We start from the raw sequence: 21,873 nt of genomic DNA, 5'->3' as shown, positions 1-21,873 counted from the left end.
ATCTCAACCCCATTCCACTCTTCACCTCCTCTACTCTTTCTCCTTCTCTCCTCCTTTGCCAGTGAAGGCAATGAGGAGAAAACAAAATATGCTTATCATGTGCTTTGTTCATATTGACAATTGCATAATAAAAAGTTTGTATAAAACTAGAAAAATGGTGTGAGTTTGTACAAAACCTGAAATGTGAAGAGCTGTGTATCTCCATACACATGTAATATCCAAGCGTATGCATTTTAATTTTAATTGCAGAATTAAGTCGTAACACCTAGTGTAACGACTATGAAAGATTTCTAATGAAGCTAAAAAGCAGAAGCTCTGCAAAATGCGAGTAATGATGCAACGTTTTGAACAAAATAAAACTGCTCTTGCATGCATGCAGTTCCATTACTTTATTCAGTTTAGTTTAATTATCATTGTTGGCGAGGAAACAGTCGCAGTCTGTTTAGCCTTGTTAAGTAAAACTCAGATGATTCTCATTGATTTTTAAGGTGTGCAGCTGGTGGCAGCCAGTTAACTAATATCTTTAACATTCCATTGGCTCAGGAATGCACAGAACTTTTCATGTGACTGGGCTATACTTGGTGGACTGTCATGATGTGTTACATAAAACACACAAGGAGTCTCAGAAACAGCTGATTTGTTTTTGTTTTTTTCCTCCAGTAACAATTGTCCATTGAATTACAATTACCACACTCTGTCCTAACTGGTTTGACAGAGATGTAGGTGTCCGGAGAAGAGATAGCCATGCTTTGGTTAACTTCGAGGTATGTGTCCATGTTGGATAAACAACGTGTGAATCAGCTGACTATGTGAACCTAGACAGTGGTCCTCTTCAGGGTTTTGCCAAACTCTGTGTAAACCCTGTTGTCTGGCTTAAAGATGCTCTGAAATGTATGTAATAGAATCAAAAATGGAAAACAAAATCATCACCTGAAGTTCACCATTCAGTATCCCTGAAAAATAAACAATTCAGTCAGTAAAAGTGTTGTGAGTGTGTCAGCGAAGGACCATAGGTTACCATCAAAAATGTCACTTTTCAAATGGTAGACATCTCTTTTGGAATAAAAACCTTCATTTCTTATATGGTGCAGATGAAGTACTGTGGATTTAAGACTATTGGTTTAAAACTCAGTATTAATATTTGTTGGGAAACAGAAAAAGAAATCCTGCATTCATACAAACCTTTCCTGCTATGCTGCTTGTCTATACCTATGTATTGAAATTCCCTTAAGCTGGCAAATGTACCATTTTACTTTAATTAGCAGCCACGCATTGAACTAGTGTGTGCCCTAGATGCACAGCTGTCATGAGTTGAAGCTGTTTGAGTTGTTTTGGAAGACTCTAAAAGCCATAATTACCGGTCCTTAAGAGCAGAACGGCTGCAAATTACAGCCGTGCTCTGAGCAAACTAAAATAGCCTGATTCAATTATTTACAAATGAAGAATGCTGGTGGTGTGTTATCGCACCCCACACACACAGCTTGCATACACACTTGTGCATGCGCTCACATACACACACTCTGTCTCCCTCACACACACACACATGCAATTACGCACAATCACACACACAGAGGGGACCAGGCTGGTGAATAGGAGACGCGTGACAGGAATGACTGAGGCCTTACCAGCAGTCTCCCACGACTCCTCTCCCTCTGCCTCATCATATGTGGCCAATTACCATGGTAAGAAAGCAGCAGAACAATGTAAACAGAATGCACAAATAGTCCTCCTCTGCAGCTATCACCGTAATACCTGACCTTTACCACAATCTGACATTTAGATGGATGAGCCAGACTGGGACAAAAATCATTCTTTCAAGGTGAACGGAGATTGCACAATGGAAGGTTAAATGCAATAATTTCCCTATTTCAGCAGGGATTTGTAATGTTTTCGATATCGATGTTTATGAAACATTTTCCCCGCGGTTCCCCCGGAGTGTGAATCCCCATATTCCAACAGTAAATCCGGATACATCTGGGATAATTGGTCTATATGGCCTGTAATCCGTACACTTAGGGGCAGGAGGGCAGCAGGGGATTTCCCTCCCTGATGGCCCACTCACAGAATCCCCTGTGTTTAGTCATGGGAGCAACTAAGTAACACAGTCCGATCTGAGTGGCTCACCCCTCTGCTGAGGTGGATGTGTTAATACAGTGTGACAGTAACCCCCCTGCCCATCTGCTGCAACTCTTCTCTTCTCTTCTCTTCTCTTCTCTTCTCTTCTCTTCTCTTCTCTTCTCTTCTCTTCTCTTCTCTTCTCTTCTCTTCTCTTCTCTTCTCTTCTCTTCTCCCTTCCTTTCGCCTAACAGCCTTAACTTCCGACATTGTGGATAAAAACCTGCATACCAGACCCAAATCTAATTTTTTTCAACAAGTTCGCCACTGTTTACATTCACACTAACCCTAGTTGATAAAGGATAGAGCAGAGACTTAGGCCTTGACTAAAACCTGAATACTAATCTTAAACTCCATTGTAACCCAGCTAACCATGACCTTTGCCCTTCCACTGGCCTCAGCTGTGACCAGTCATCCCCTTGTAGCCTACTCAACTTCACCTCAAACTAATCCCATGTTTTAACCTGTGTCTCACTTTGTAAAGCTGTAAAGCTGTAAAACAATGAGGGATGATCACCCATCATGTTATACAGTGATGACACACACTCTACAGCATTGATTAGAGCTTAATAATTAGCCTCTATGGGGCCCTCATTAGGCATGATTGTTGCCATTCAGCCACAGAGAGAGCACGATTTAACAATTCATTTCCAGTGTTTGCTCGATCTGACACGTGGCACAGTGAAGCGTTGCCAGGTTTGGCCTAATCCGCAGATCAAACGGTTCGAGGGGCACCTCGCCATAATGGAGAGTGGCATGCTGGGTACCTCGATGCTACGCTGCCAGAGGCCTCCGTCTGGTTCGTGATGTCAGCCTTCCCCACCCCTCCTGGTCGTGACTCATTAACAAGCCCAGGTCCCAGGAGGGGTCCCATCTGTGTGCCACCTGCACTACATCACCACAGCTAGCAACATTTAATGTAGAGGGACAGACCCCATTCACAGTGTTCCTTTTTCTTCTTATACATATCACTTTGGTGTCTCTTCATGTCATCGCTCTCTCTTCCCCTGCTTACTCTCTGTCTCTCTGTCTCTGTCTCTGTCTCTCTCTGTCTCTCTCTCGCTCTCTCTGTTTAGTTAACATGATGGATGGACCTATTAAGCCTCCAGCTGTAAATGAGGCAGAGATGGTCTGTGATGTTGACATTACAGCGGTGCATTTTTCCAAGACCCTCCAAGACCTACAAATTATCATTACACTGTGATTCCTCCACAGGCAAATGGACCTATTTAGCTCATAACGTTTGCAGTTGTGGTTATAGCAGATTAGAAATGCTTGAAGAAATTTGTTATGGCTGATATATATGAACATCTTCATTAACAAAAAAGCTACATATTTATTTAGCAAAAATATTACTCAATATTTTACATTTGATCCTCTAAAATGGTGCTATTTTGCAAGCAAAGGTCTTAAACTGGCTAATACCTCCTATGATATTTGGTAGTGACGTTTATTTTCATGCCAGCACTCCATTTTTCAAATGGAGGTATCTCATTTTTGGATTGAAACTGCTCATATGTGTACTATGCTTGTAGCTGTGTCTATAGGATCATGGAGTAGAGGCAACAAATTTGTTGATACCTTTTTACACCATTAACAACTGCAGTATAGAAAGCTTTCATTGGCATTAACATGAGTTCAAATTAGAGTTTGTCCTTCAACAAGGGCACTGACTGGTGTCAGTATAACCTGCTAATTCCCCTGGCATCTGTTACTCATTCTTTTCCACTTAGACAAAGTAGATAATCTTCAGACACAATGGACAATGTAATCAAGTGGAATTTGTGAGCAATCTGCACACTAACTGACATTGTTTCATTTATCGATCGTGTCCACGTGGCATACACATAACAATACAGGCCTATTCATCAGCACATGTACTATATGTGCAGATATCATCCAATCAGGCCAATGTACAACTTGGGACTTATGAAACAGTGACTCATTTAACCTGTATCTAACAGTGTTCACTCCTCTCCCATTCACTCTTATTGGCAGTGGTGCTGGTGAGCTCACAGTGTTGCCAGGCGGAGAGAGAGAATGGCCCTCATTTCACCTCTCCGTCCCGATGGGTTCACCACTGGAGGAGGCTTTCTGCTTGAGCTCAAGTCTTAGTGAAAGCTGTAAAAGGCTTAAAAAAATACCATTAGGCGCTCCAAAATGCCTCTTTCAAGGTATGACCCAGAACAATGCCTTTTGAAGTAATCGTCTCTTTTGTCTTTTGCCATTTGATACAAAATAGAAATAAGAGTTGTGCCTGATTGGATTAGATGTTGAGAGGCAGTATTGGGTGTCTACATTTGCAGAAAGAGTCCTAAAATATCCATAGTGTTACTTGAAAGTGAAAGTAAAAAGTAGGTCATTTCAAATTAACTTGCAGTAAAACTTAGAGTTACTTTTTGATAAAAGAGAATACTGCTTCATATGATTTTCCCATGCAATGCTAAAAGGATGAGTGGACAGAGTTCAAACTAGATTGCTTTAACTTAAAAACAAAAATCATAAACTAAAGTGCATAAACATAGTAAAAATTGGCCAAATTACAACTGGACAGTTTTTTATGTTATGCTTATGGAGAGCCTACAAAATTGTACTCTGATGTAATTTAAAATGTAGTGAAGTACAATACTGAAGTAAAAGTGGAATTACTCACTTCAGAAAATACTCAAAAAACTACAAATATACAAAAAAGCGACTCAATTATAGTACCTAGTGTAAAGTTAATTAGTTACTTGCACCCTTATACATTTGATTACATCAGCCTCTTCACTCTTTCTGCATATCAGTATAAAATGAGATGAAAGCACCCATAAACCTGTGAGCACATAGAACCACTTTAAATGCATTTGCCATTTGTTTTGGGTGCATCCTGTGAAGGTGTGAGAGTTGCTCTCAGTCTCAGACAGCGGCTTTAGGCTGTCAGCAGCAGATTGACTACGCCATCTGTTGACCTGAAAGGGCCATTACAGCTGTATTGGGAAATTAAAGCCACTGAGACCCAAATGTAGCACTGGAGTGACAGCAGATGAAGATACATCACATCAGCACAATATTTTGCAGCATTATAATTATAATAAGAATCTGAATGTCTTTCTCTTGAATTTGATGACATCTCTGTGTGATGGTTTTGGACATGCTGTGAATTGAATCCCTCTAGTTTTTTTTGCTTTTCTCAGTCTCTGTGCCATCATTTTTGCATTTTGCACCTACAAAAAAAAGAGGATCCATTGGCTACTGTGATAAGCTAGCCAGGTCTGCAGGAGCGAACCTTTAGCGGTTACTATGGTTCCCCCAATTAATCCTCCAGTTAATCCCCCTCCAGTGATAACGAGGAGCCGCAGGACATTGGTACAGGATGATCAGCCCAGCCACAAGATAATGCCAAGCACAGCTCGTATCCCTGGACCGCCAAGCTGTGGGCAATGTGTTTAGTGGCTAATGAAGACCCTGTGGCTGCTAGCAGCTGCTGGCCAGTGATAAGGCAGGGGAGACCCTCAAAGTCTCAACTATATCATTATAGCGGGTGAGCCCCTCAAAGAGCCAGCTGGGGGTGAGGAGGACTCACAGGCACAGAGCGACATTGGCAGAATTCACACTAATGATGCAGTAGAGTCTGGTGACTAAAGGAAAGGTTTAGGGACAACCTGAGTAGAACGCATGTGGACACTGGTGATTTACTGAGCGAGACAATGTACAGTGGGCAGTCTGCTGTGTAATTGTATAATATATTGGATTTAAGAATGATGGATCGAAAATTCAATTAATATGTTGTGCCATGATGCATAAACAGAACAATTTTCAGTTCCTCAAGTATATGCATTTATCTTCAAATTAATTTGAAACTTTTGGTGATGTCTGTATGGACGGATGGAATTACACCTAACAGGTATAAAGTGAAATCACAGGAGAGAAAACTATGGTTGTGCACAGCATTCCTGAAATTCCTTTTCCCCCTCAAGCTACAGTTTATTGTTCAAAGGGGAATTCTGATTTATACCATGCTTATTGTTGTAAAAGTAAATGTAAAGCAACAACATTCTGAAGATGTAAAACTGCACTTCAATCTAAATGAGTCAGGTCAGTACCCAAATACACACACACACACACACACACTGGCTACAGGATAAGGTAAAAGAAACCAGTTCTACTTCAGTGTGAGCATGACGGTGATTAACACCAAGATGGCCGACATGCCGCCAAAGTCCCCCCAAAACAAAGGCTTCCTCCCTTTGCGCTCAATCATCCGGCCTTGAGGGAGAGAGAGAGAGAGAGAGAGAGAGAGAGAGAGAAAGAGAGACAGAGAGTGAGAGAGAGAGAGAGCGATTACAATTCACCCTGTTGGGGGACTTTGTGGAATATTTACCATTAATCTTATTCCCTGCAGAGGTCAAAGAAGAGACAGCAGAGCCCAAACGGAGCAGTGGATGATTTATTGCTGGAAAGCTGGAGGAATGGAACTACTGACCTCTTGGTGACAAACACATTGCACCTGTGGGTGAAGTGAAATGTGTACCAGGTATGAGTAACCTATATCTCAGCACAGTTGCAGTGGTCTGGAGCTGGTTGCCCTCTTTTCTGCAGGTTCTTAGAGGGTTGAGAATATAAGAAATATAAAGAACGTCAAGCAAAATACTATTTTCCTAACAGGAGTGATTAGAAAATGGAATATTTCTCCAGGGTAAATCAGCACACAGAGCAACAAGCCAAAGAACCATCAATGGTGCTAAGTAGCACTTTTCATGTATCATGTTTAAGCAACAACTCAGTGCAGCTTTAATTGTGTGTAATTTAGTAGTAGTAGTTTAGCCAAATTGCTTTAGTCTAACTGCTCTGCCAAAGGGGCATAATAAACTAAAAAGACATTTTTAACAGAAAAACATGCCTTGGTTTTGCCAATGAAAAATGTTGAACCTCACAAAGCTGGTATAATATGCACCACCACTTAGCCACATTTCCAAATGCTTCACATCCTCTTTCCTGGACTGGCAGTGATCAAAGGCTTATTCCTTCCAACCAATTACAAGTAGCTGAGAATCCTCCATGTGCAAAACCAGCAAAATGGAATAATACCTATCCTCTGCACCTAAAGTGATATGGCCCCTGTGAAACCCTTATTTTTCCATATATGGAAGCCCTCATGTATATTAATATACAATGTTATGGCTTATTATGGTCTACTATTTATATTGCAGTACCACAAAATACTTGACCTTCTTTAACATTTACACTGCACAGTTTGAAGTAGCATTTCTACTGTAAGGCCAGTACAGTTTATTTTGACAAAAGGATCCATTGACCATCACTTTAATTTCAGGGGGAATTAACTGAAGTCAGATTGATGATTAATCTATATGTAACAGGTTGGACCTGAAGCACAGAGGATCATTCAGTCAGGTTCAACTGGGCAGGTATTCAAATCCTAGGTATTTCAGGAATTAATTTCAATGCTGATGGAAGATCTGGTCATTCTAGGATACTAGGTCAAATTTAATACAACGTAAATTAGCCAAATAATTAATAATTCTTCCAAACTACCTTTGAATAGAAAAACAGTTTCCTGTCTTTCCTTGAGGTAGAATCTTTTTGTATCTTCTGTCAACACTGGGATATTAATGCCAGATGTAAATCAGCTCTAAATGGTTTCACTTGGTTGTTTGCCTCCATACATCAAGCTAGCATCAAAGAATTTAGATGTTATCTTTGATTCCTGTTCCTTCAATCGGTACAGATGCTTTTATTCATTTTCAATGAGGATACACTTACCTGCTGCAAAGCGATACAGAAACTGTGCCATTACAATTTCAAAAGTTCAAGATTTGGCACCTGTACCTGTTAGCATGATCACTGCTGCAGCAATGCTGATAAAGTCGTTCCTGATCATCGCTCTCTTTCAAGAAGTGGGTGTGAATCAATCAGTGTCTTATATGAATACTTATAAGACAATGTAGCCTACCTGTATAAATCGCTCTCACATTCCAAGCCTGCCCGCTATAAATTTCATACTGAGAATATGCAGCTTGTTACTGCAACATAGATGTGCTTTTTACCATAAACACAGCTTACATTCAATAAAAGATCTAAATTATAGTCATCATGAGTAAAATACCAAGAAGTATTCAGAGAGAACACCTGAATATTAAACCTACTTGGTGCATCTTTCCATAAAACAGGTTAATTTTAGAGGGTGGAGGTCTCAAATAACCAATGATGTATCTGAGGGGGAACTGATAATAGTGGCATGGAAATCATTCTGACAGGATCCTACAATTCCCTGATGGGTAGGTGATGAAGAATAGCGCACTTCTGTGGGTCTGAAGTGCAAAGCAGAAAGAGTCAACATCTGCTAACATCAGATGAATGATGGCAGAAAATTATCTCCAGGACCAGTAGGATGTGTCACATCAAAGCCAATACATGAAAGAAAATGAAAAATAATGTATCCACCAGCTGAAAAATGTGACATCAGCTTTGACAGCATGAAGGTAAACGTCATTCAGAGACTATTGCTGAGGTTTTTAGTCATATTTATTGACAAAACTGTAACATTTGTACTTTTGGAATATTGAGCACTGTACATGAGGCAAAAAAAAAATCCAAAATGAATTTAAAGCATTTTGTAATGAAAGTCTTCTTTTTCTCATTCTTCTGAGTGAAATGTTTCTATTGCTTAACACTCGTCAGTTTCCATACCAGTTGATGTAATTTGTTATCTTAAGTTGTCAATGATTCATCTTTTCAGACAATGGAGATGTAACCTGTAATCACCATGGTGCCAGTGAAACGTGTTGACATGTACACAGTGATTTTGCTAGTTGTTTGTTGTGAGGGAGACTACAGACCAGCTTTAGCTTGTTTTGACTGTTGGTGTTTGCCAATGTGATCCCTGGAAAAAAAATCCTACTCAAACTGAAAATAAAATAGCTTCATTTTAAAACAACTACGTAGCACAAACTGACTTTAGACTGCAAGAGTCCACTGTGGAAGCCCTGTCCTTTTTTATTTTAAACCACAGCTCAGCTGACAAACCAACTCTGGTGTGGAAAGAAGATGCAAAACAAATTATAGAAATGTTCTGAGGGAAACCGAGCAGCAATGAATAGACCTAACAATGAGTGAGCAATGAAACATCATTTTATCACTAAAACATACAGCTCATTTCAGCAAAGACGCTCATGTTTTAGATGTTGGGCTCACCACGTCAGCCTCAGTGGAGTCTTCCTGCTAATAAGTCATTATTGCCTTCAATGGACAAGCATCAGGTAAGAGCGTCTGTGTCTCCAGACTTGCTGCAGTCATTTAACTCCAGCTGTTTGGTTATTCTAAGTGGAGACATTTGTATCATTGTCCATTAGTATGCACTGAAATTGTCCCGCCTTTTCTCATGTGACGTTCTTTGCTCTCCATGTTGACTGGCTCTCCAACAGAAGCAACAGCCAATGTTTTCCATAGTAACACATAGTACACATAGTTTCTGCTCACACAAAAGATATATATATATATATATATATATATATATATATATATATATATATATATACTGTATATATATATGTATATATTGGATGATGTATTTTCAGTAAAATTAAGATATTCACAAAGTATAAACATAGTCCTATTTGGTTACACAGTCCTATCCATAATTGCCCTGTTACTTTGGAACAACACTTTCTGAGGAGCTGAACTGCCTCATAACTTGGTCTCCACGCTCTTCTCCTCTGAGAAGGATTTCCCACAGACAGTGATGGCTTTGAAGTCTTCTGAAATCTCCAGGAGGGTCTTCCCCTTGGTCTCAGGCATGAAGAAGAAGGTATAGAGAGAACCCCACAGGCACACGCAGGCAAACAGCACAAAGCAGTTGGACTGGAGGGCATCCTGGGACAGAGAGGGAACACAGGGTGAAGCTTGAGGATGGGCTGTGCCAAACATTGGATGAGCGCTACGTGTTTTAATGTTTCATGAAAGTGGTGAAATGGTTTTTGTGTCTTTTGATACAATATGACACTCACATAAAGTCTCCTCTAGTGGTTTTGGAGTGCCTACAGTATGCTTGTCACAGGGAATGCGTATTTTCTGTAATCTGTCAATCTTAAGTCTCAAGTATCCCAGTATGAAGTGATGCCAAGACAGAGAAACAAGATTTGTGGTTTGTTTCATATTAGTGGATGCTGTGTGTTCAGTTTCAACACAATCACATAAATACTGTTATTGGGGTACATTAGCCTTGGGCCGCATGTACTTACGATGAGGAAGGGGAAGATCAGGCCAACCAGAGCGAAGCCCATCCAGCGCTGGATCCCTGTGAAGATGAATGCTGCCGGTCGATAACACTGGATGAAGATCTCATGGGTGACAGAACTCATCGTTCCCACTAGATGAAGTAGAGAGAGGAAAAAGGAGATCTGGTAGCAATGTGTGAGTCCCAGTTTTATTCACATTCAGCTGTATACATGTACATACTAGGTCCTCCGCTTGAGAAGATGACGAAGATGATGATCAAGGCCACGGTCATGTATGGAACCCAGTAGCTGGAGTCCTGTAAGAAGAAGTTATGGTGTATCTGAATGTGTAAGTGTGTATGTAACACACTTACTGTATATCTCTATCAGAATAAACTGGGCAGTGTTCAGTGTTATAAGACTGTGATTCCACTTCTCATCTTAGGAGTCAAGATCATTTTTGAGGCTGCAAAATGTTTCACAAAAAAATAGATTAAAAACTAATATACAAATACGTTATCACAATTATGTGTTTTTGTTATTTAGTAAGGAATACTTGCAGACTCTTGACTTCCTCGAATAATCAAATGAAATAGCTTAAAAAGGGAAAAATAATTTTCTTTGGTGTCATGTTTCCCTATTCTGTATGTTAGAGGGGTTGTGAGTAATAATAATAATAATAATAATAATAATAATAATAATAATAACTTTATTTGTATAACACTTTTCTAAAAGCAAAGTTTACAAGTCAAATTACAAAGAGTACAAGTCCATTTCTTTTTACTGGTTGTGAGCTAATACACGTATCAATGAGGCCTACAGACTCAGTCAGTGTATGTTTGCCAGCATTGGAATATGGTGAGCACTGCCTGAACTCACAGGCTACTCCTTCACACTCAAGGTCAAAGGTCACAAGTTTACCTTCAGGTTGAGCGTGATGGTGATGAACACCAGGGTGGCCGACATGCTGCCAAAGCCCCCCCAAAGCAAAGGCCTCCTCCCTATGCGCTCAATCATCAGGAGCTGATGGAGAGGAAGAGGGTTAGAAGAAGCAAGTGGAAACTAGAAAGGTGCATTTTCTGGAGAAAATGCGTGTGATTGCTGAGAGTGCAAACTGTGGCTTGTCAGAAAAAACACTGGTGCAGTTTAGTGTGGGTACAGCTCACTCTTTCTGTTGGCTGTCGGTGACTGGTCTATCACTCTCCTCTTTCCCTCTTTCTTATCCTATGGCTGTATTTATGTCTGTCTCCACTTGTTGTCTCTGTCTCATCTGCTTCATTCTCTCCCTGTTCTTCAGTTGCTGTCTCACTCTCTTGGTAAAACAGTGATAGGTAACATCAACTGACTGCATCTACATACTGGTGCTGATACTGGTCCTATATATGTACCAGTGGCTGTGTGTGTGTGTGTGTGTGTGTGTGTGTGTGTGTGTGTGTGTGTGTGTGTGTGTGTGTGTGTGTTGTGTGTTTGTGTGTGTGTGTGTGTGTGTGTGTGTGTGTGTGTGTGTGTGTGTGTGTGTGCGGGTGGATGTGTACTGGTGTGTAATGCATGTGGCAGACTATACACGCACTGGCACTCACACATAATGGTACCAGTAACTGTCTGTGTGTGTGTGTGTGTGTGTGTGTGTGTGTGTGTGTGTGTGTGTGTGTGTGTGTGTGTGTGTGTGTGTGCGTGTGTGTGTGCATACAGGTGGATGTGTACTGGTGAGTAGTGTGTGAGGCAGACTATACAAGTACTGGTACTTGCACATACTGGTACACATACTGGTACTATATACACACCAGCAGCTGTGTGAGTGTGTGTGCGTGTTTTTGAACATGACTGTGGATTGTCTGTTCAAACTGAAATGGCTGAAGCAAAGTATAATATGTGTATGTCATGTTAAAACTGTGAGAAATGTGGCAGTTTAAAACATGTCTGTGAAGGAGCTGTAATGAGTGTCAAAATGATAAGTAAAAATGTTATAAATGTACTAAAATTTCATAATAGTAAGTACAAAAGTAAGAAAATATGTAGGAAGGCTTATGTGTAAAAGGTGGAAGGAGTATGAAAGGTATGAAGTAGGAAGGCTATTTTGTGAAGGGTAGAGGGTAGAGGTGAAGGGTACAAGGAGTATGAAGAGTATGTTAAGTAGAAAAAAAAACAAAGCAAGAAAGTGACAAGTACTAATGTTAAAAATGTACTAAAATGTAATAAACTAAGAAGTAAAAAGGTATGAAAATATGTAAAAGACACGTTGAAATGGAGAAGAGTGAATTAAGCAGAGGAGCTGCATGTGTAAGAGAGCAGCAGTGCAGCAGAAACTACTGTGAAATAGAGTGGAACACTAGTGTCGAACAAACATTAATATCTCAAAAACTATACATCACATCGCTTATATATTGACATTGTGAGTGAGAGCGGAAGTAGCTGAAGGGTTTGATGTATAATATGTGTATGTAGTGTTAAAGTTGTGCGAACTGTCACAGTTTTAAAATGTGTGAATTCAGTAAAAAGTACAGCCTGTACAGTCTGCTAGAGTGTGTTATGACATCACACACTCTAGGCTGGCTCCATAGGATCCCATTATGAAGGTTGAAAAAAGTATAAAACTTAAACTGCGATTTCTCAAAAAGTACAAAAGGTATCAAAAAGCTGAAGAAGAGTAATAAAGTACTAAAAGTGGTGACCCGTTGAAAGTTTGAATTGAATGTCTAGCTTAAAGTATGAAAGAGTAGTTAGAGTTCAAAGAGGGCATGGTTTGAACAGTCTTCCCACAGACTTGCATTGTAAAAACAGGTACTAAAAAGTTGAATAGTTCAAAAAGTATAAAAGATATAAAAAAGTTAAATACATGTAATAATGTCCTCAACAAGCTGAACAATTTAACGTTTGAATGAAGTTTCTAGCTGAAAGTATGAACAAGTAGAGTTCAAAAAGTGCTGACTTTGAACATTCCGTCCATTGACTTCCATTATAAAAAAAGTGGAAAAAAGTAGAATATCTTAAAAAGTAGAATAGATATCAAACAGTTGAATATAAGCCCGCATGTCCTAAACAAGCTGAACATTTAGAGATTTTAGAGATTTAGAGATTTTAGAGATTTGGAGTTTCTAGCTTAAAGTATGAAGAAGTAGATAGGTGCCAAAAAACGTACGAAAAAAAAATAATAAAGAGCGAGAAGATTATACCTGTGATTGCTGACTCAGCAATCACACAATAATCCAAACTCATTTTGGGCATTCAATCGGAACCAATCAGAACACGGCTTTGCTTCTGCATGCTTCCATTCTGACCGATTATGACATCATTGGAGCTGGACTGTGCTCTACCAATCAGAGCCTGTCTCAGCTGCACTGATGACATCACAATCAGAATTCTGGCGTTTGGTCGCAGCAGCCCAGGGGATAAAAGGCCGCGCTCGAGGTGTTGAGCTTCATACCTTACCTCGGTAAGGTATCCTCCCCTGGGCGCTGGTAAAGCTGATGCTTGGACCGCGGCAAGAGGCTCTCTTTGGGAACCTTTTTACACGGCCATCATTTCAGACCAGTAGCTATTGGACGCTTGATGGGCGTGTTTGGAGACTTTCTCTTTATTTGTATTTTTTTTTCTAGCTAATTTTGATAGTTTGGACCAGGTGGCGTTGCGGCTAGTGAACGCGATTCATTGAAGAGCTGGTGGTTGGTACGAATAGGTTGGCCGTTCGCGGCCGTTCGCGGCCCGCTGAAGCCAACCTGCCAGACACTCCAAAGGTGCGGTCTGGCGGTTAGTGATGGCGTTTCATTGAAGAGGTGGTGGTTGGTACGAACAGATGCGGTTTGCCTCCCGCTGAAGCTAGCCTGACAGCCAGGAGCCTACAAAAGGTGGTCTGACAGTTGTGATCGAGGTGCGGTTCATGTCCCGCTGCGCCTGCCAGCTGCTCTAAAGAAGTGGTCTGGTGGTTAGTGGTGGCACTTCGGTTAATGCTATCTTATTTTATCTTGTCTAATCTTATAGAGTTGTAGGCCCTTGTCAAAGTCCACAGTAAGAGCTTTACCAGGGGCTCCAGAGAATGCGGTGGGTACCGCTGCTGCTGCTGCTGCAGCAGTACTTTTAAGCCGCGTTGTATTAGTCAGTAGTGGCAAGCAACAACACTGCTGCTGCTGCTGCTGCTACTACAGCTGCTGCAGCAGTATAGGCCTAGCAGTGGTAATTCCAGTAGTTCTCATTACAGATATCTGAAATATTTTAAAGTAGCATTTTGGCTAGTCATAATGTAATGAGCGATATTGTAAATTAGCATTTAGGATATCTCTCATTACATTATGACCAACCGAAATGCTACTTCAAGATATCTCTAATTACATTATTACTAGTGAAAATGCTAATTTAAGATATATTTTTTTACATTATAACTTGTCAAAATGCTAATTTAAGATATCTCTAATTACATTATGACTAGTCTACTTGAGGTATCAAACACAAGGCAGAGTCCAGTTTGGGATGAGGTTGGGATATGACTGGCATGCTTGGTGATTGATGACATATGTGGTTTCGATAGTGAATGTCCTGTATCACAAACAACCTGAATTGAACAACATTAAACAACTGATTGAAAATGAGATTAATTTTGTTTTGTATTGCCCACATTACCATGATTTAAGAATGAGACTGTTTAATAAAGTGGAGCACAAAGATGGAGACAAAATGAAAAACCAAACAAAACGATTCTCATGGATTATCACTTTAAGTGCCTACAAAAAGTTGCACATGAGAGTCATGGGTAGAGTCTTGCCAGAAGTTTAAAGGCCTAAATTACTATGGATACCTTACACAATGCATTGATACTGCAGACAATTCTTTCTTGAATACTAGAAAGGTGCATTTTCTGGAGAAAATGCGTGAGATTGCTGAGCGTGCAAACTGGTGCTCTTGACAGCCCATAGTAATGAATACCTAGCATATGTGGTGTGTGTAGGCACGTGTGTGTGTGGGCGTGGGCATGTCCCTGTGCGTGTGCGTGTTTCTTAACATGACTGACCGTGGATCGTCTGTTCAAATTGAAACAGCTGAACCAAAGTATAATATGTGTATGTAATGTTAAAACTGTGGGAAATGTGGCAGTTTAAAACACTTCTTTGAAGGAGCAGTAATGAGTGTCCAAGTGATAAGTAATAATGTTAGAAATGTACTAAAATGTAACAATAGTGAGAAGAAAAGGGTAAGCAAATTTGTAAAAGACACTTTAAAATGGAGAAGAGTGAAAAAATGAGAAGTGTGTGTGTGTGTGTATCCAACAACGTGAGTGAGAGAAAAGCTGGAAGGTACTAGTAGTATGCAGAGTAGGAAGAGTAGGAAGGCAGTGACAAGTAATAATGTTAGAAATGTACTAAAATGTCATAATACTAACAAGTACAAAGGTATGAAAATATGTTAAAAAAAAAAACATGTTGAAATGAAGAAGAGTGAAATAAGTACAAGAGCTGCATATGTAAGAGAGCAGCAGTGCAGCAGAAACTACTGTGAAATAGAGTGGAAATGTACTAAAATGTGCTAAAATGTAACAATACTAAGAAGTAAAAAGGTATAAAAATATGCAGTTGGTAGGAAGAGTAGGAAGGCTTATGTGAAAAGCTGGAAGGTACTAGTAGTATGAACAGTAGGAAGAGTAGGAAGGCTTATATATAAAAGATGAAAGGTACAACAAGTATGAAGTATGAAGAGTGGGTATATATTCAGTAGAAAAAAACAGAAAATACGAAAGTGACAAGTAATAGTAATAATGTTAGAAATGTACTAAAATGTAACAGTACTAAGAAGTAAAAAGGTATGAAAATATGTAAAAGACATGTTGAAATGGAGAAGAGTGAATTAAGCAGAAGAGCTGCATGTGTAAGAGAGCAGCAGTGCAGCAGAAACTACTGTGAAAAAGAGTGGAACACTAGTGTCAAACAAACGTTAATATCTCAAAAACTATACATCGTATTGCTTATATATTGACATTGTGAGTGAAAGCAGAAGTAGCTGAAGGGTTTGATGTATAATATATGTACGTAGTGTTAAAGTTGTGTGAACTGTCACAATTCAAAAATATGTGAATTTAGTGAAAAGTACAGCCTGGCTCCAGGCTGGCTCCATAGGGTCCCATTATAAATGTTGAAAAAAAGTATAAAACTTAAACTTGATTACTCAAAAAGTACAAAAGGTATGAAAAAGGTGAATTAAAGTGATAAAGTACTAAAAGTGGTGACCCGTTTAAAGTTTGAATGGAGTTTCTAGCTTAAAGTATGAAAGAGTAGTTAGAGTTCAAAGAGGGCATTGTTTGAACATTCCGTCCATTGACTCCCATTGTAAAAAAAAAAAGTGGAAAAAAAGTAGAATAGTTTAAAAAGTATAATAGATATCAAAAAGTTGAATACAAGCCGGCATGTCCTAAACAAGCTGAACATTTTAAAGTTTGAATGGAGTTTCTAGCTTAGAGTATGAAGGATAGGTGCCAAAAAACATACGGATTAAGAAGAAAAAAAATAATAAAGAGCGAGAATATTATACCTGTGATTGCTGAATCAGCAATCACACAATAATATTCTATTCTAATATTCTATCCTGAGCAAAATATCCCTTTCTGTCAGGAGATATTAAAGGAATACACCAAGTTTTTTGGCAGATTGGCCATGTGTCCCCAGCAGATCTTTCACTCGGCGCTCCATGCTAACACTTTAGCATACACTATGTCGAGTGATAGTAGGCAAATATCTAAAGTAAGTAAGTTGTTTTTATTATATGGCCTGTAAATTCATAAATTTAAAAAATGAAATACTGTTCACCCAATTTAGTTGATGTGCCATGATTATTTTTGGAACTATTTCCACCATGTATCCATCCGCTGCACAGTGATTTTTAGCTGTACAAAGTCTCCCACTGGAAACAGAAAAAGTAGTCCCTGATAGTTCAAAATAGCATGTTATTTTTCTATAATATTTGTGTACATTTTGCAAAGCATCTACACAAAACTGCCAGGTGTAGTCACATATTTAAGATTACTAGTATTTAGCTTTAGAGTTGCACAAGTTGTCATTTTGTCACTTTTGAGATAATGCTAGTCACCAACCAACATAGGTGACATGTTAACATGGAGCACTGGAGCAAATGATCTACTGGGGACACATGGATGAATTTGTGTCTATGTCATCACTTAATGGGTAAGGTGACCAATGGGCCAATCTCCCAAAAACTTGGCATGTTCCTTTAAGAGCCCAGGAAGTAGTTTTGACCATGAAAAAAAGATATGCTCCAGTACCATAGCCTGGAAAATATAGACTGGAAGTAGACTATCTCTGGACTTTTCATGCATCACACACACTACATGGTCAAACGACCCAGTAGAGATAAAGTTGAGTTGAGGAACTCAGTAAGGTAGATCATGTATATCCTGTCACCAAGTCACTCACACAGGTGAGGGAGGTGAGAATTTCGGATGCTCCAATACTGACGGTGACGTAGCGGATCTTCTCTCGTGGGATACCTGCCTTCAGGAAGATGTCAAAGGAGAAGACGCTGATCTGGGAAGGAGAGAAAGATTGGTTGAATTTGAAGAGGCGGACGATAAAATCCTGAACGCTTTAGAGTGATTTTAGTTTTTATGTTTGGAAACTAGAATTAGGATGAAATGCCAAATGATCATGTATGTGTATACGATACGAATATGATGGCCGTCCTCACCGCAGGTATGCCTGAGAACTGGATGCTGCTGTAGATCACAAACATGGTGATGAGCTGCCATCGGACGTTCCTGTCTCGAAGAAGCTCCAGCAGACTTTTAGGGCGGACTCCCTTAATGGCTGCCTGCTCGGCCACCATCTCCTCCATCTCCTGCTTGTACTCACCTTTGCCCCACAGAGTCTGCAGAGCTAGAATGACAGACAGAGAGAGAGACAGAGAGAGACAGAAAGAGAGACAGAGAGAGACAGAGACAGAGACAGAGAGAGAGAGAGAGACGGAGACAGAGAGAGAGACAGAGACAGAGAGTCAATGTTTCCTGACCTACAAAACAGGAACAAGATATGAAAAATGAGAATGATGGCTTTATAGTCCATGTGCAAAACACATAATGCTCTGTGACACAGGACAAAATGTTTAGTGTGTTGTGTCCTAACTTCTGACCAAGACACATTTCTTATACCAACATTTTAAGAGTTTAATTCCAAAATGAGATATACATAATTTAAACAAAAAAAATGACATCCACTCTCCCATATTGACTGCAAGTATAAAAATTAAGTACATTATGGGTTAGTGTTGAATTTAGGAATCATCTTAAGACATTTGTTTAGAAAGTAGTTCATTTTTTGAGGACAGAATCATGTAGGTTTTCAAATATTGGCTGGTGAATTTCAGGTGGCATTTTGGAATTAATGTTTAAGATAGGTGTGACTCGTACTACAAAGGGCTGTTTTGGGAAGGTGGACCTAACAGGAAACATACTAACCGTTTTTGCAAGCCTCGGCATCACCTTTGTCTATTAATGAGTATCTGGGAGCCTCAGGAAAGAAGGGCAACAGGAGAAGCTGAACCACTGAGAAACACGCTGGGACAGAGAGCAGGATGTTCCACATGTCCTCACGGCCCAGGATCTCACTGGAACAACCAAAATTAAGTGTTACGTTACAGCAAAATCATTTTATATGTTTCATGCTGTACAAAATTTAGCCTTTACATATGCACTCAGTGTACAAAATATTAGGGTCATCTTCCTGATATTGAATTGCAGCCCCTTTTGCACAATCCACATCTAAACGCTTAAAAATCCTTGTCTAACTCGCCTGCTCCTCTTTATCTACATCTCCTCCTTTGTGATTGGTTTAGGGGAAATCAATAACGGATAATGGCTTTTACCCGGATTCACCTCATCAGTGTAAATGTCCTTAATATTTTGTACAGTGTAGATTGAGCTCTGTGATCCTGATGAAATACTAGTAAAATGATCAAAACAATTCTTATCATTGCATACTTATTGTCTTTCTGACAAAATTGACAACAAATGAATACCTCAGTCCCAAAATCTGTCCGGACAGCTTGCCAATGGAGAGAAAGGTCGATGAGGTCAGAGTCACCATACCTCTTATGTGTTTGGGTGAACTCTCTCCAAGGTATATTGCATGGATGCTCCCTCCTAAACCTGCAGTTCACAGCTCAGGTTTCAATGCTGACCACTTTCAAACACATGACTCATTGTTTCACAGCTTATTCTGTACAAGTCAGGTAAAGTGATGTTTCATGTGCAGAGTGTTATGCCTGTCACTGAATATGTGCTGCTGCCTTACCTGCTGCAACGCCAAACAGAAACCGTGCCAGAATGATCATTTCAAAAGAGTTGGCACTTTTACTTGTCAGCATGATCACTGCTGCAGTGATGCTGATAAAGTTGTTGCCGATCATCGCTCTCTTTCTAGGGAAGGAACGGGTGACAATCAATCAACGTCTTTCACGGATTGCCACAGGACTATACTTCTGTATAAAGTGTCTCTTACTCACCGTCCGAGCGTACCGGCCATAAATTTGACACAGAGAGCCCCACAGAGTCCCCCAGCGGCGTACAGAGAGATGATAGCAGACCAGATGAGAGTGACTGTCTGCGGAGGTGGAGGCTCTTCATATCTCTCATACCAGCTGCTGTTGATGAAGTGCTGTATGTACTGCAGTGCAAAAACCCAGGGAAAGATTTAAGGAAGAACAGTCTGTACCCTAAACTTCACTCACTCTGAGTGACAGAGGAATGAAACAAGATGCTCGGACTGTTCACAGTGATGCAGACACTGTCATAGCTGTGCAGGGTTGGGGCCATTCATGAATTCAATTGAGAATGCATGGTAAATTCCAATTCAATTCATAGAGCTGGAATTGGAATTGGAATTGGAATTGAAATTAGAATTGGACACAGCTCCAAGGAAACAGAATTGGAATTGAATTGGAATGACAGGAAACTTCCATGAAATTCCACTTCTAAGAGAGGTTGTCTTGATTTGCTAAACATTATGAATCAAACATTATGAATTATGAAAATATGGAATTTCACAGAATTTCATTGAATTCAATTGAACTTCTTGAAATTCCAATTAAATTCCAATTCTGTTTCCTGTAGGCTTTTTCAAATTCCAATGCCAGTTCCAATTCTTCAGTTGAATTGGAATTGATGAGTTCATTCATGAATTGACCCCAATCCTGGTTCATACAGTAGCTGTGAGAGACGAGATGCTTCCTAGTCTCGTAGGCCTTCTACAAAACTTTGATCAGGTTAAAAAGCTCCAAACCTCAGACAGACAGAGCTTGTCTAGCAGATGTCTCTTAATGCTTGAAGGGCTGAGCTATACAGAGATAAAACTACCTGAAGTGTTTTAATGAGTCTTGGGAAAGGTGTTACATCTGGCATCTGTATCAGGAATATTCTCTATCACTCTGAACAACAGGCTGGTGAACAGGAGGAAGCAGGTTGCACATAACCAATGGTGTGTCTCACCGGTGAGGGGGAACTGATGCCAGTGACATGGAAGCCATTTTGAAAGGATCCTCCAATTCCCAAAACGAAGATGAAAAGTAGTGCATTGCCACTGGTCTGAGGTGCAAAGCGGAAAGAGTTTACAGTAGAAATAGGATTGAGAAATGTTTACAACAGGACTATTTATGTATTATGTTATGTTCAGTATCACCAGAAGAAGCAATGCCAATATTTTCTTTTCTTTTGGTATATGACTTCAGCTGTAAAACTGAAACCTGCAGTCATTTTTAGCTGAGTCACTATGGTCACAAGAATTATTCTAAAAAAACATACTGTTATACATTTTTCTTAACCACTTTCCCTGCTTGGAAAACATTGATAGGGCTAAAGCACTACATTACATACAGCAAAAAACAAAACAAAACTTTGTGATATAAACTCTCAAGGGTTCATGCTTCACCTGTTCTTCTTACTGATTAAAATGTTGTGTGAAGCTATCTTGAATGTTATGTGACTTCTATAAAATAAATTCAATAGAATTCAGTAAAAGCCTACCAGCTGCTTCAGCAAAGTTTCCATGTCGTCTTTATTGGGAGATCCATGTGCCACTGACTGTGGGAGCTTACATGTCTCCAGCCTTTTTGGACTCTGTTAGGTATTTTGGGCTACAATTAATTTTTTACATATGTGACTAGAAGAAAATTAACCAGCAGCCCACCATGTGTGAGTTACTGTCAGGGGCAGTAACTCAGTCACTCCTCTCTCCTGTGGATTGGACTGATACTGTGCAAGACAATGTGTCTGGTCAGGCTTGATTTAATGATCTATCAGGTTAATGCAGGGGTGTAGTGGAGGGCAAACCCCCATAAACTCACTTTAATCAGCTTTTTATTTGCAGAGTTTACCCACCTTTTTCTTGATTGGCATATATTTTCAAAATGTCATAAGTAGCATGAAACTGATGAGTTATACAAAGAAAAGAAAACCCAACATGAATTAATGCATTTCTGAAAATATAATTGATTTTGGTTTCATTTGGTGTTTGTTGGCCTTGGCCATCCATACTTGTGTCCAGGCGAGGGCGGT

At 39.8% G+C, this 21,873-nt stretch overlaps 1 protein-coding gene across 1 annotated transcript; it reads right to left on the bottom strand.

Moving 5' to 3' along the window:
* Window positions 1-9,801: 9,801 nt before the first annotated feature.
* Window positions 9,802-21,369, bottom strand: slc2a9l1 (solute carrier family 2 member 9, like 1). The gene is made up of 12 exons (XM_071537279.1): window positions 21,343-21,369; window positions 20,809-20,904; window positions 19,827-19,987; window positions 19,616-19,740; window positions 19,341-19,470; window positions 18,781-18,929; window positions 18,015-18,202; window positions 17,744-17,854; window positions 11,253-11,354; window positions 10,573-10,648; window positions 10,356-10,483; window positions 9,802-9,987 (listed from the first exon to the last, which is right to left on the bottom strand). Exons 1-12 carry the CDS (start codon window positions 21,364-21,366, stop codon window positions 9,802-9,804), a joined length of 1,476 nt encoding a protein of 491 aa, XP_071393380.1. The 5' UTR covers window positions 21,367-21,369.
* Window positions 21,370-21,873: the final 504 nt, after the last annotated feature.

Source organism: Centroberyx affinis, unplaced genomic scaffold (genome assembly GCF_046629955.1).
Source record: "Centroberyx affinis isolate AG114_WGS23_722 - 3 ecotype Tasmania unplaced genomic scaffold, CSIRO-AGI_Caff_v1 ptg003003l_1, whole genome shotgun sequence".
In the NCBI taxonomy this organism is placed as follows: Eukaryota; Metazoa; Chordata; class Actinopteri; order Beryciformes; family Berycidae; genus Centroberyx; species Centroberyx affinis.
Note: the sequence above shows the minus strand (reverse complement) of the source record. Positions and strands in the feature narration are given on the sequence as shown.

Coding starts and splice junctions, on each gene's coding strand:
- slc2a9l1 (XM_071537279.1), bottom strand. CDS start 21,366: ATGGAAACTTTGCTGAAGCAGCTG. Junction 10,484..10,572: donor CTTCTCAAGCGGAGGACCTA/GTATGTACATGT, acceptor TACTTCATCTAG/TGGGAACGATGAGTTCTGTC. Junction 9,988..10,355: donor TGATCTTCCCCTTCCTCATC/GTAAGTACATGC, acceptor TCTCTGTCCCAG/GATGCCCTCCAGTCCAACTG.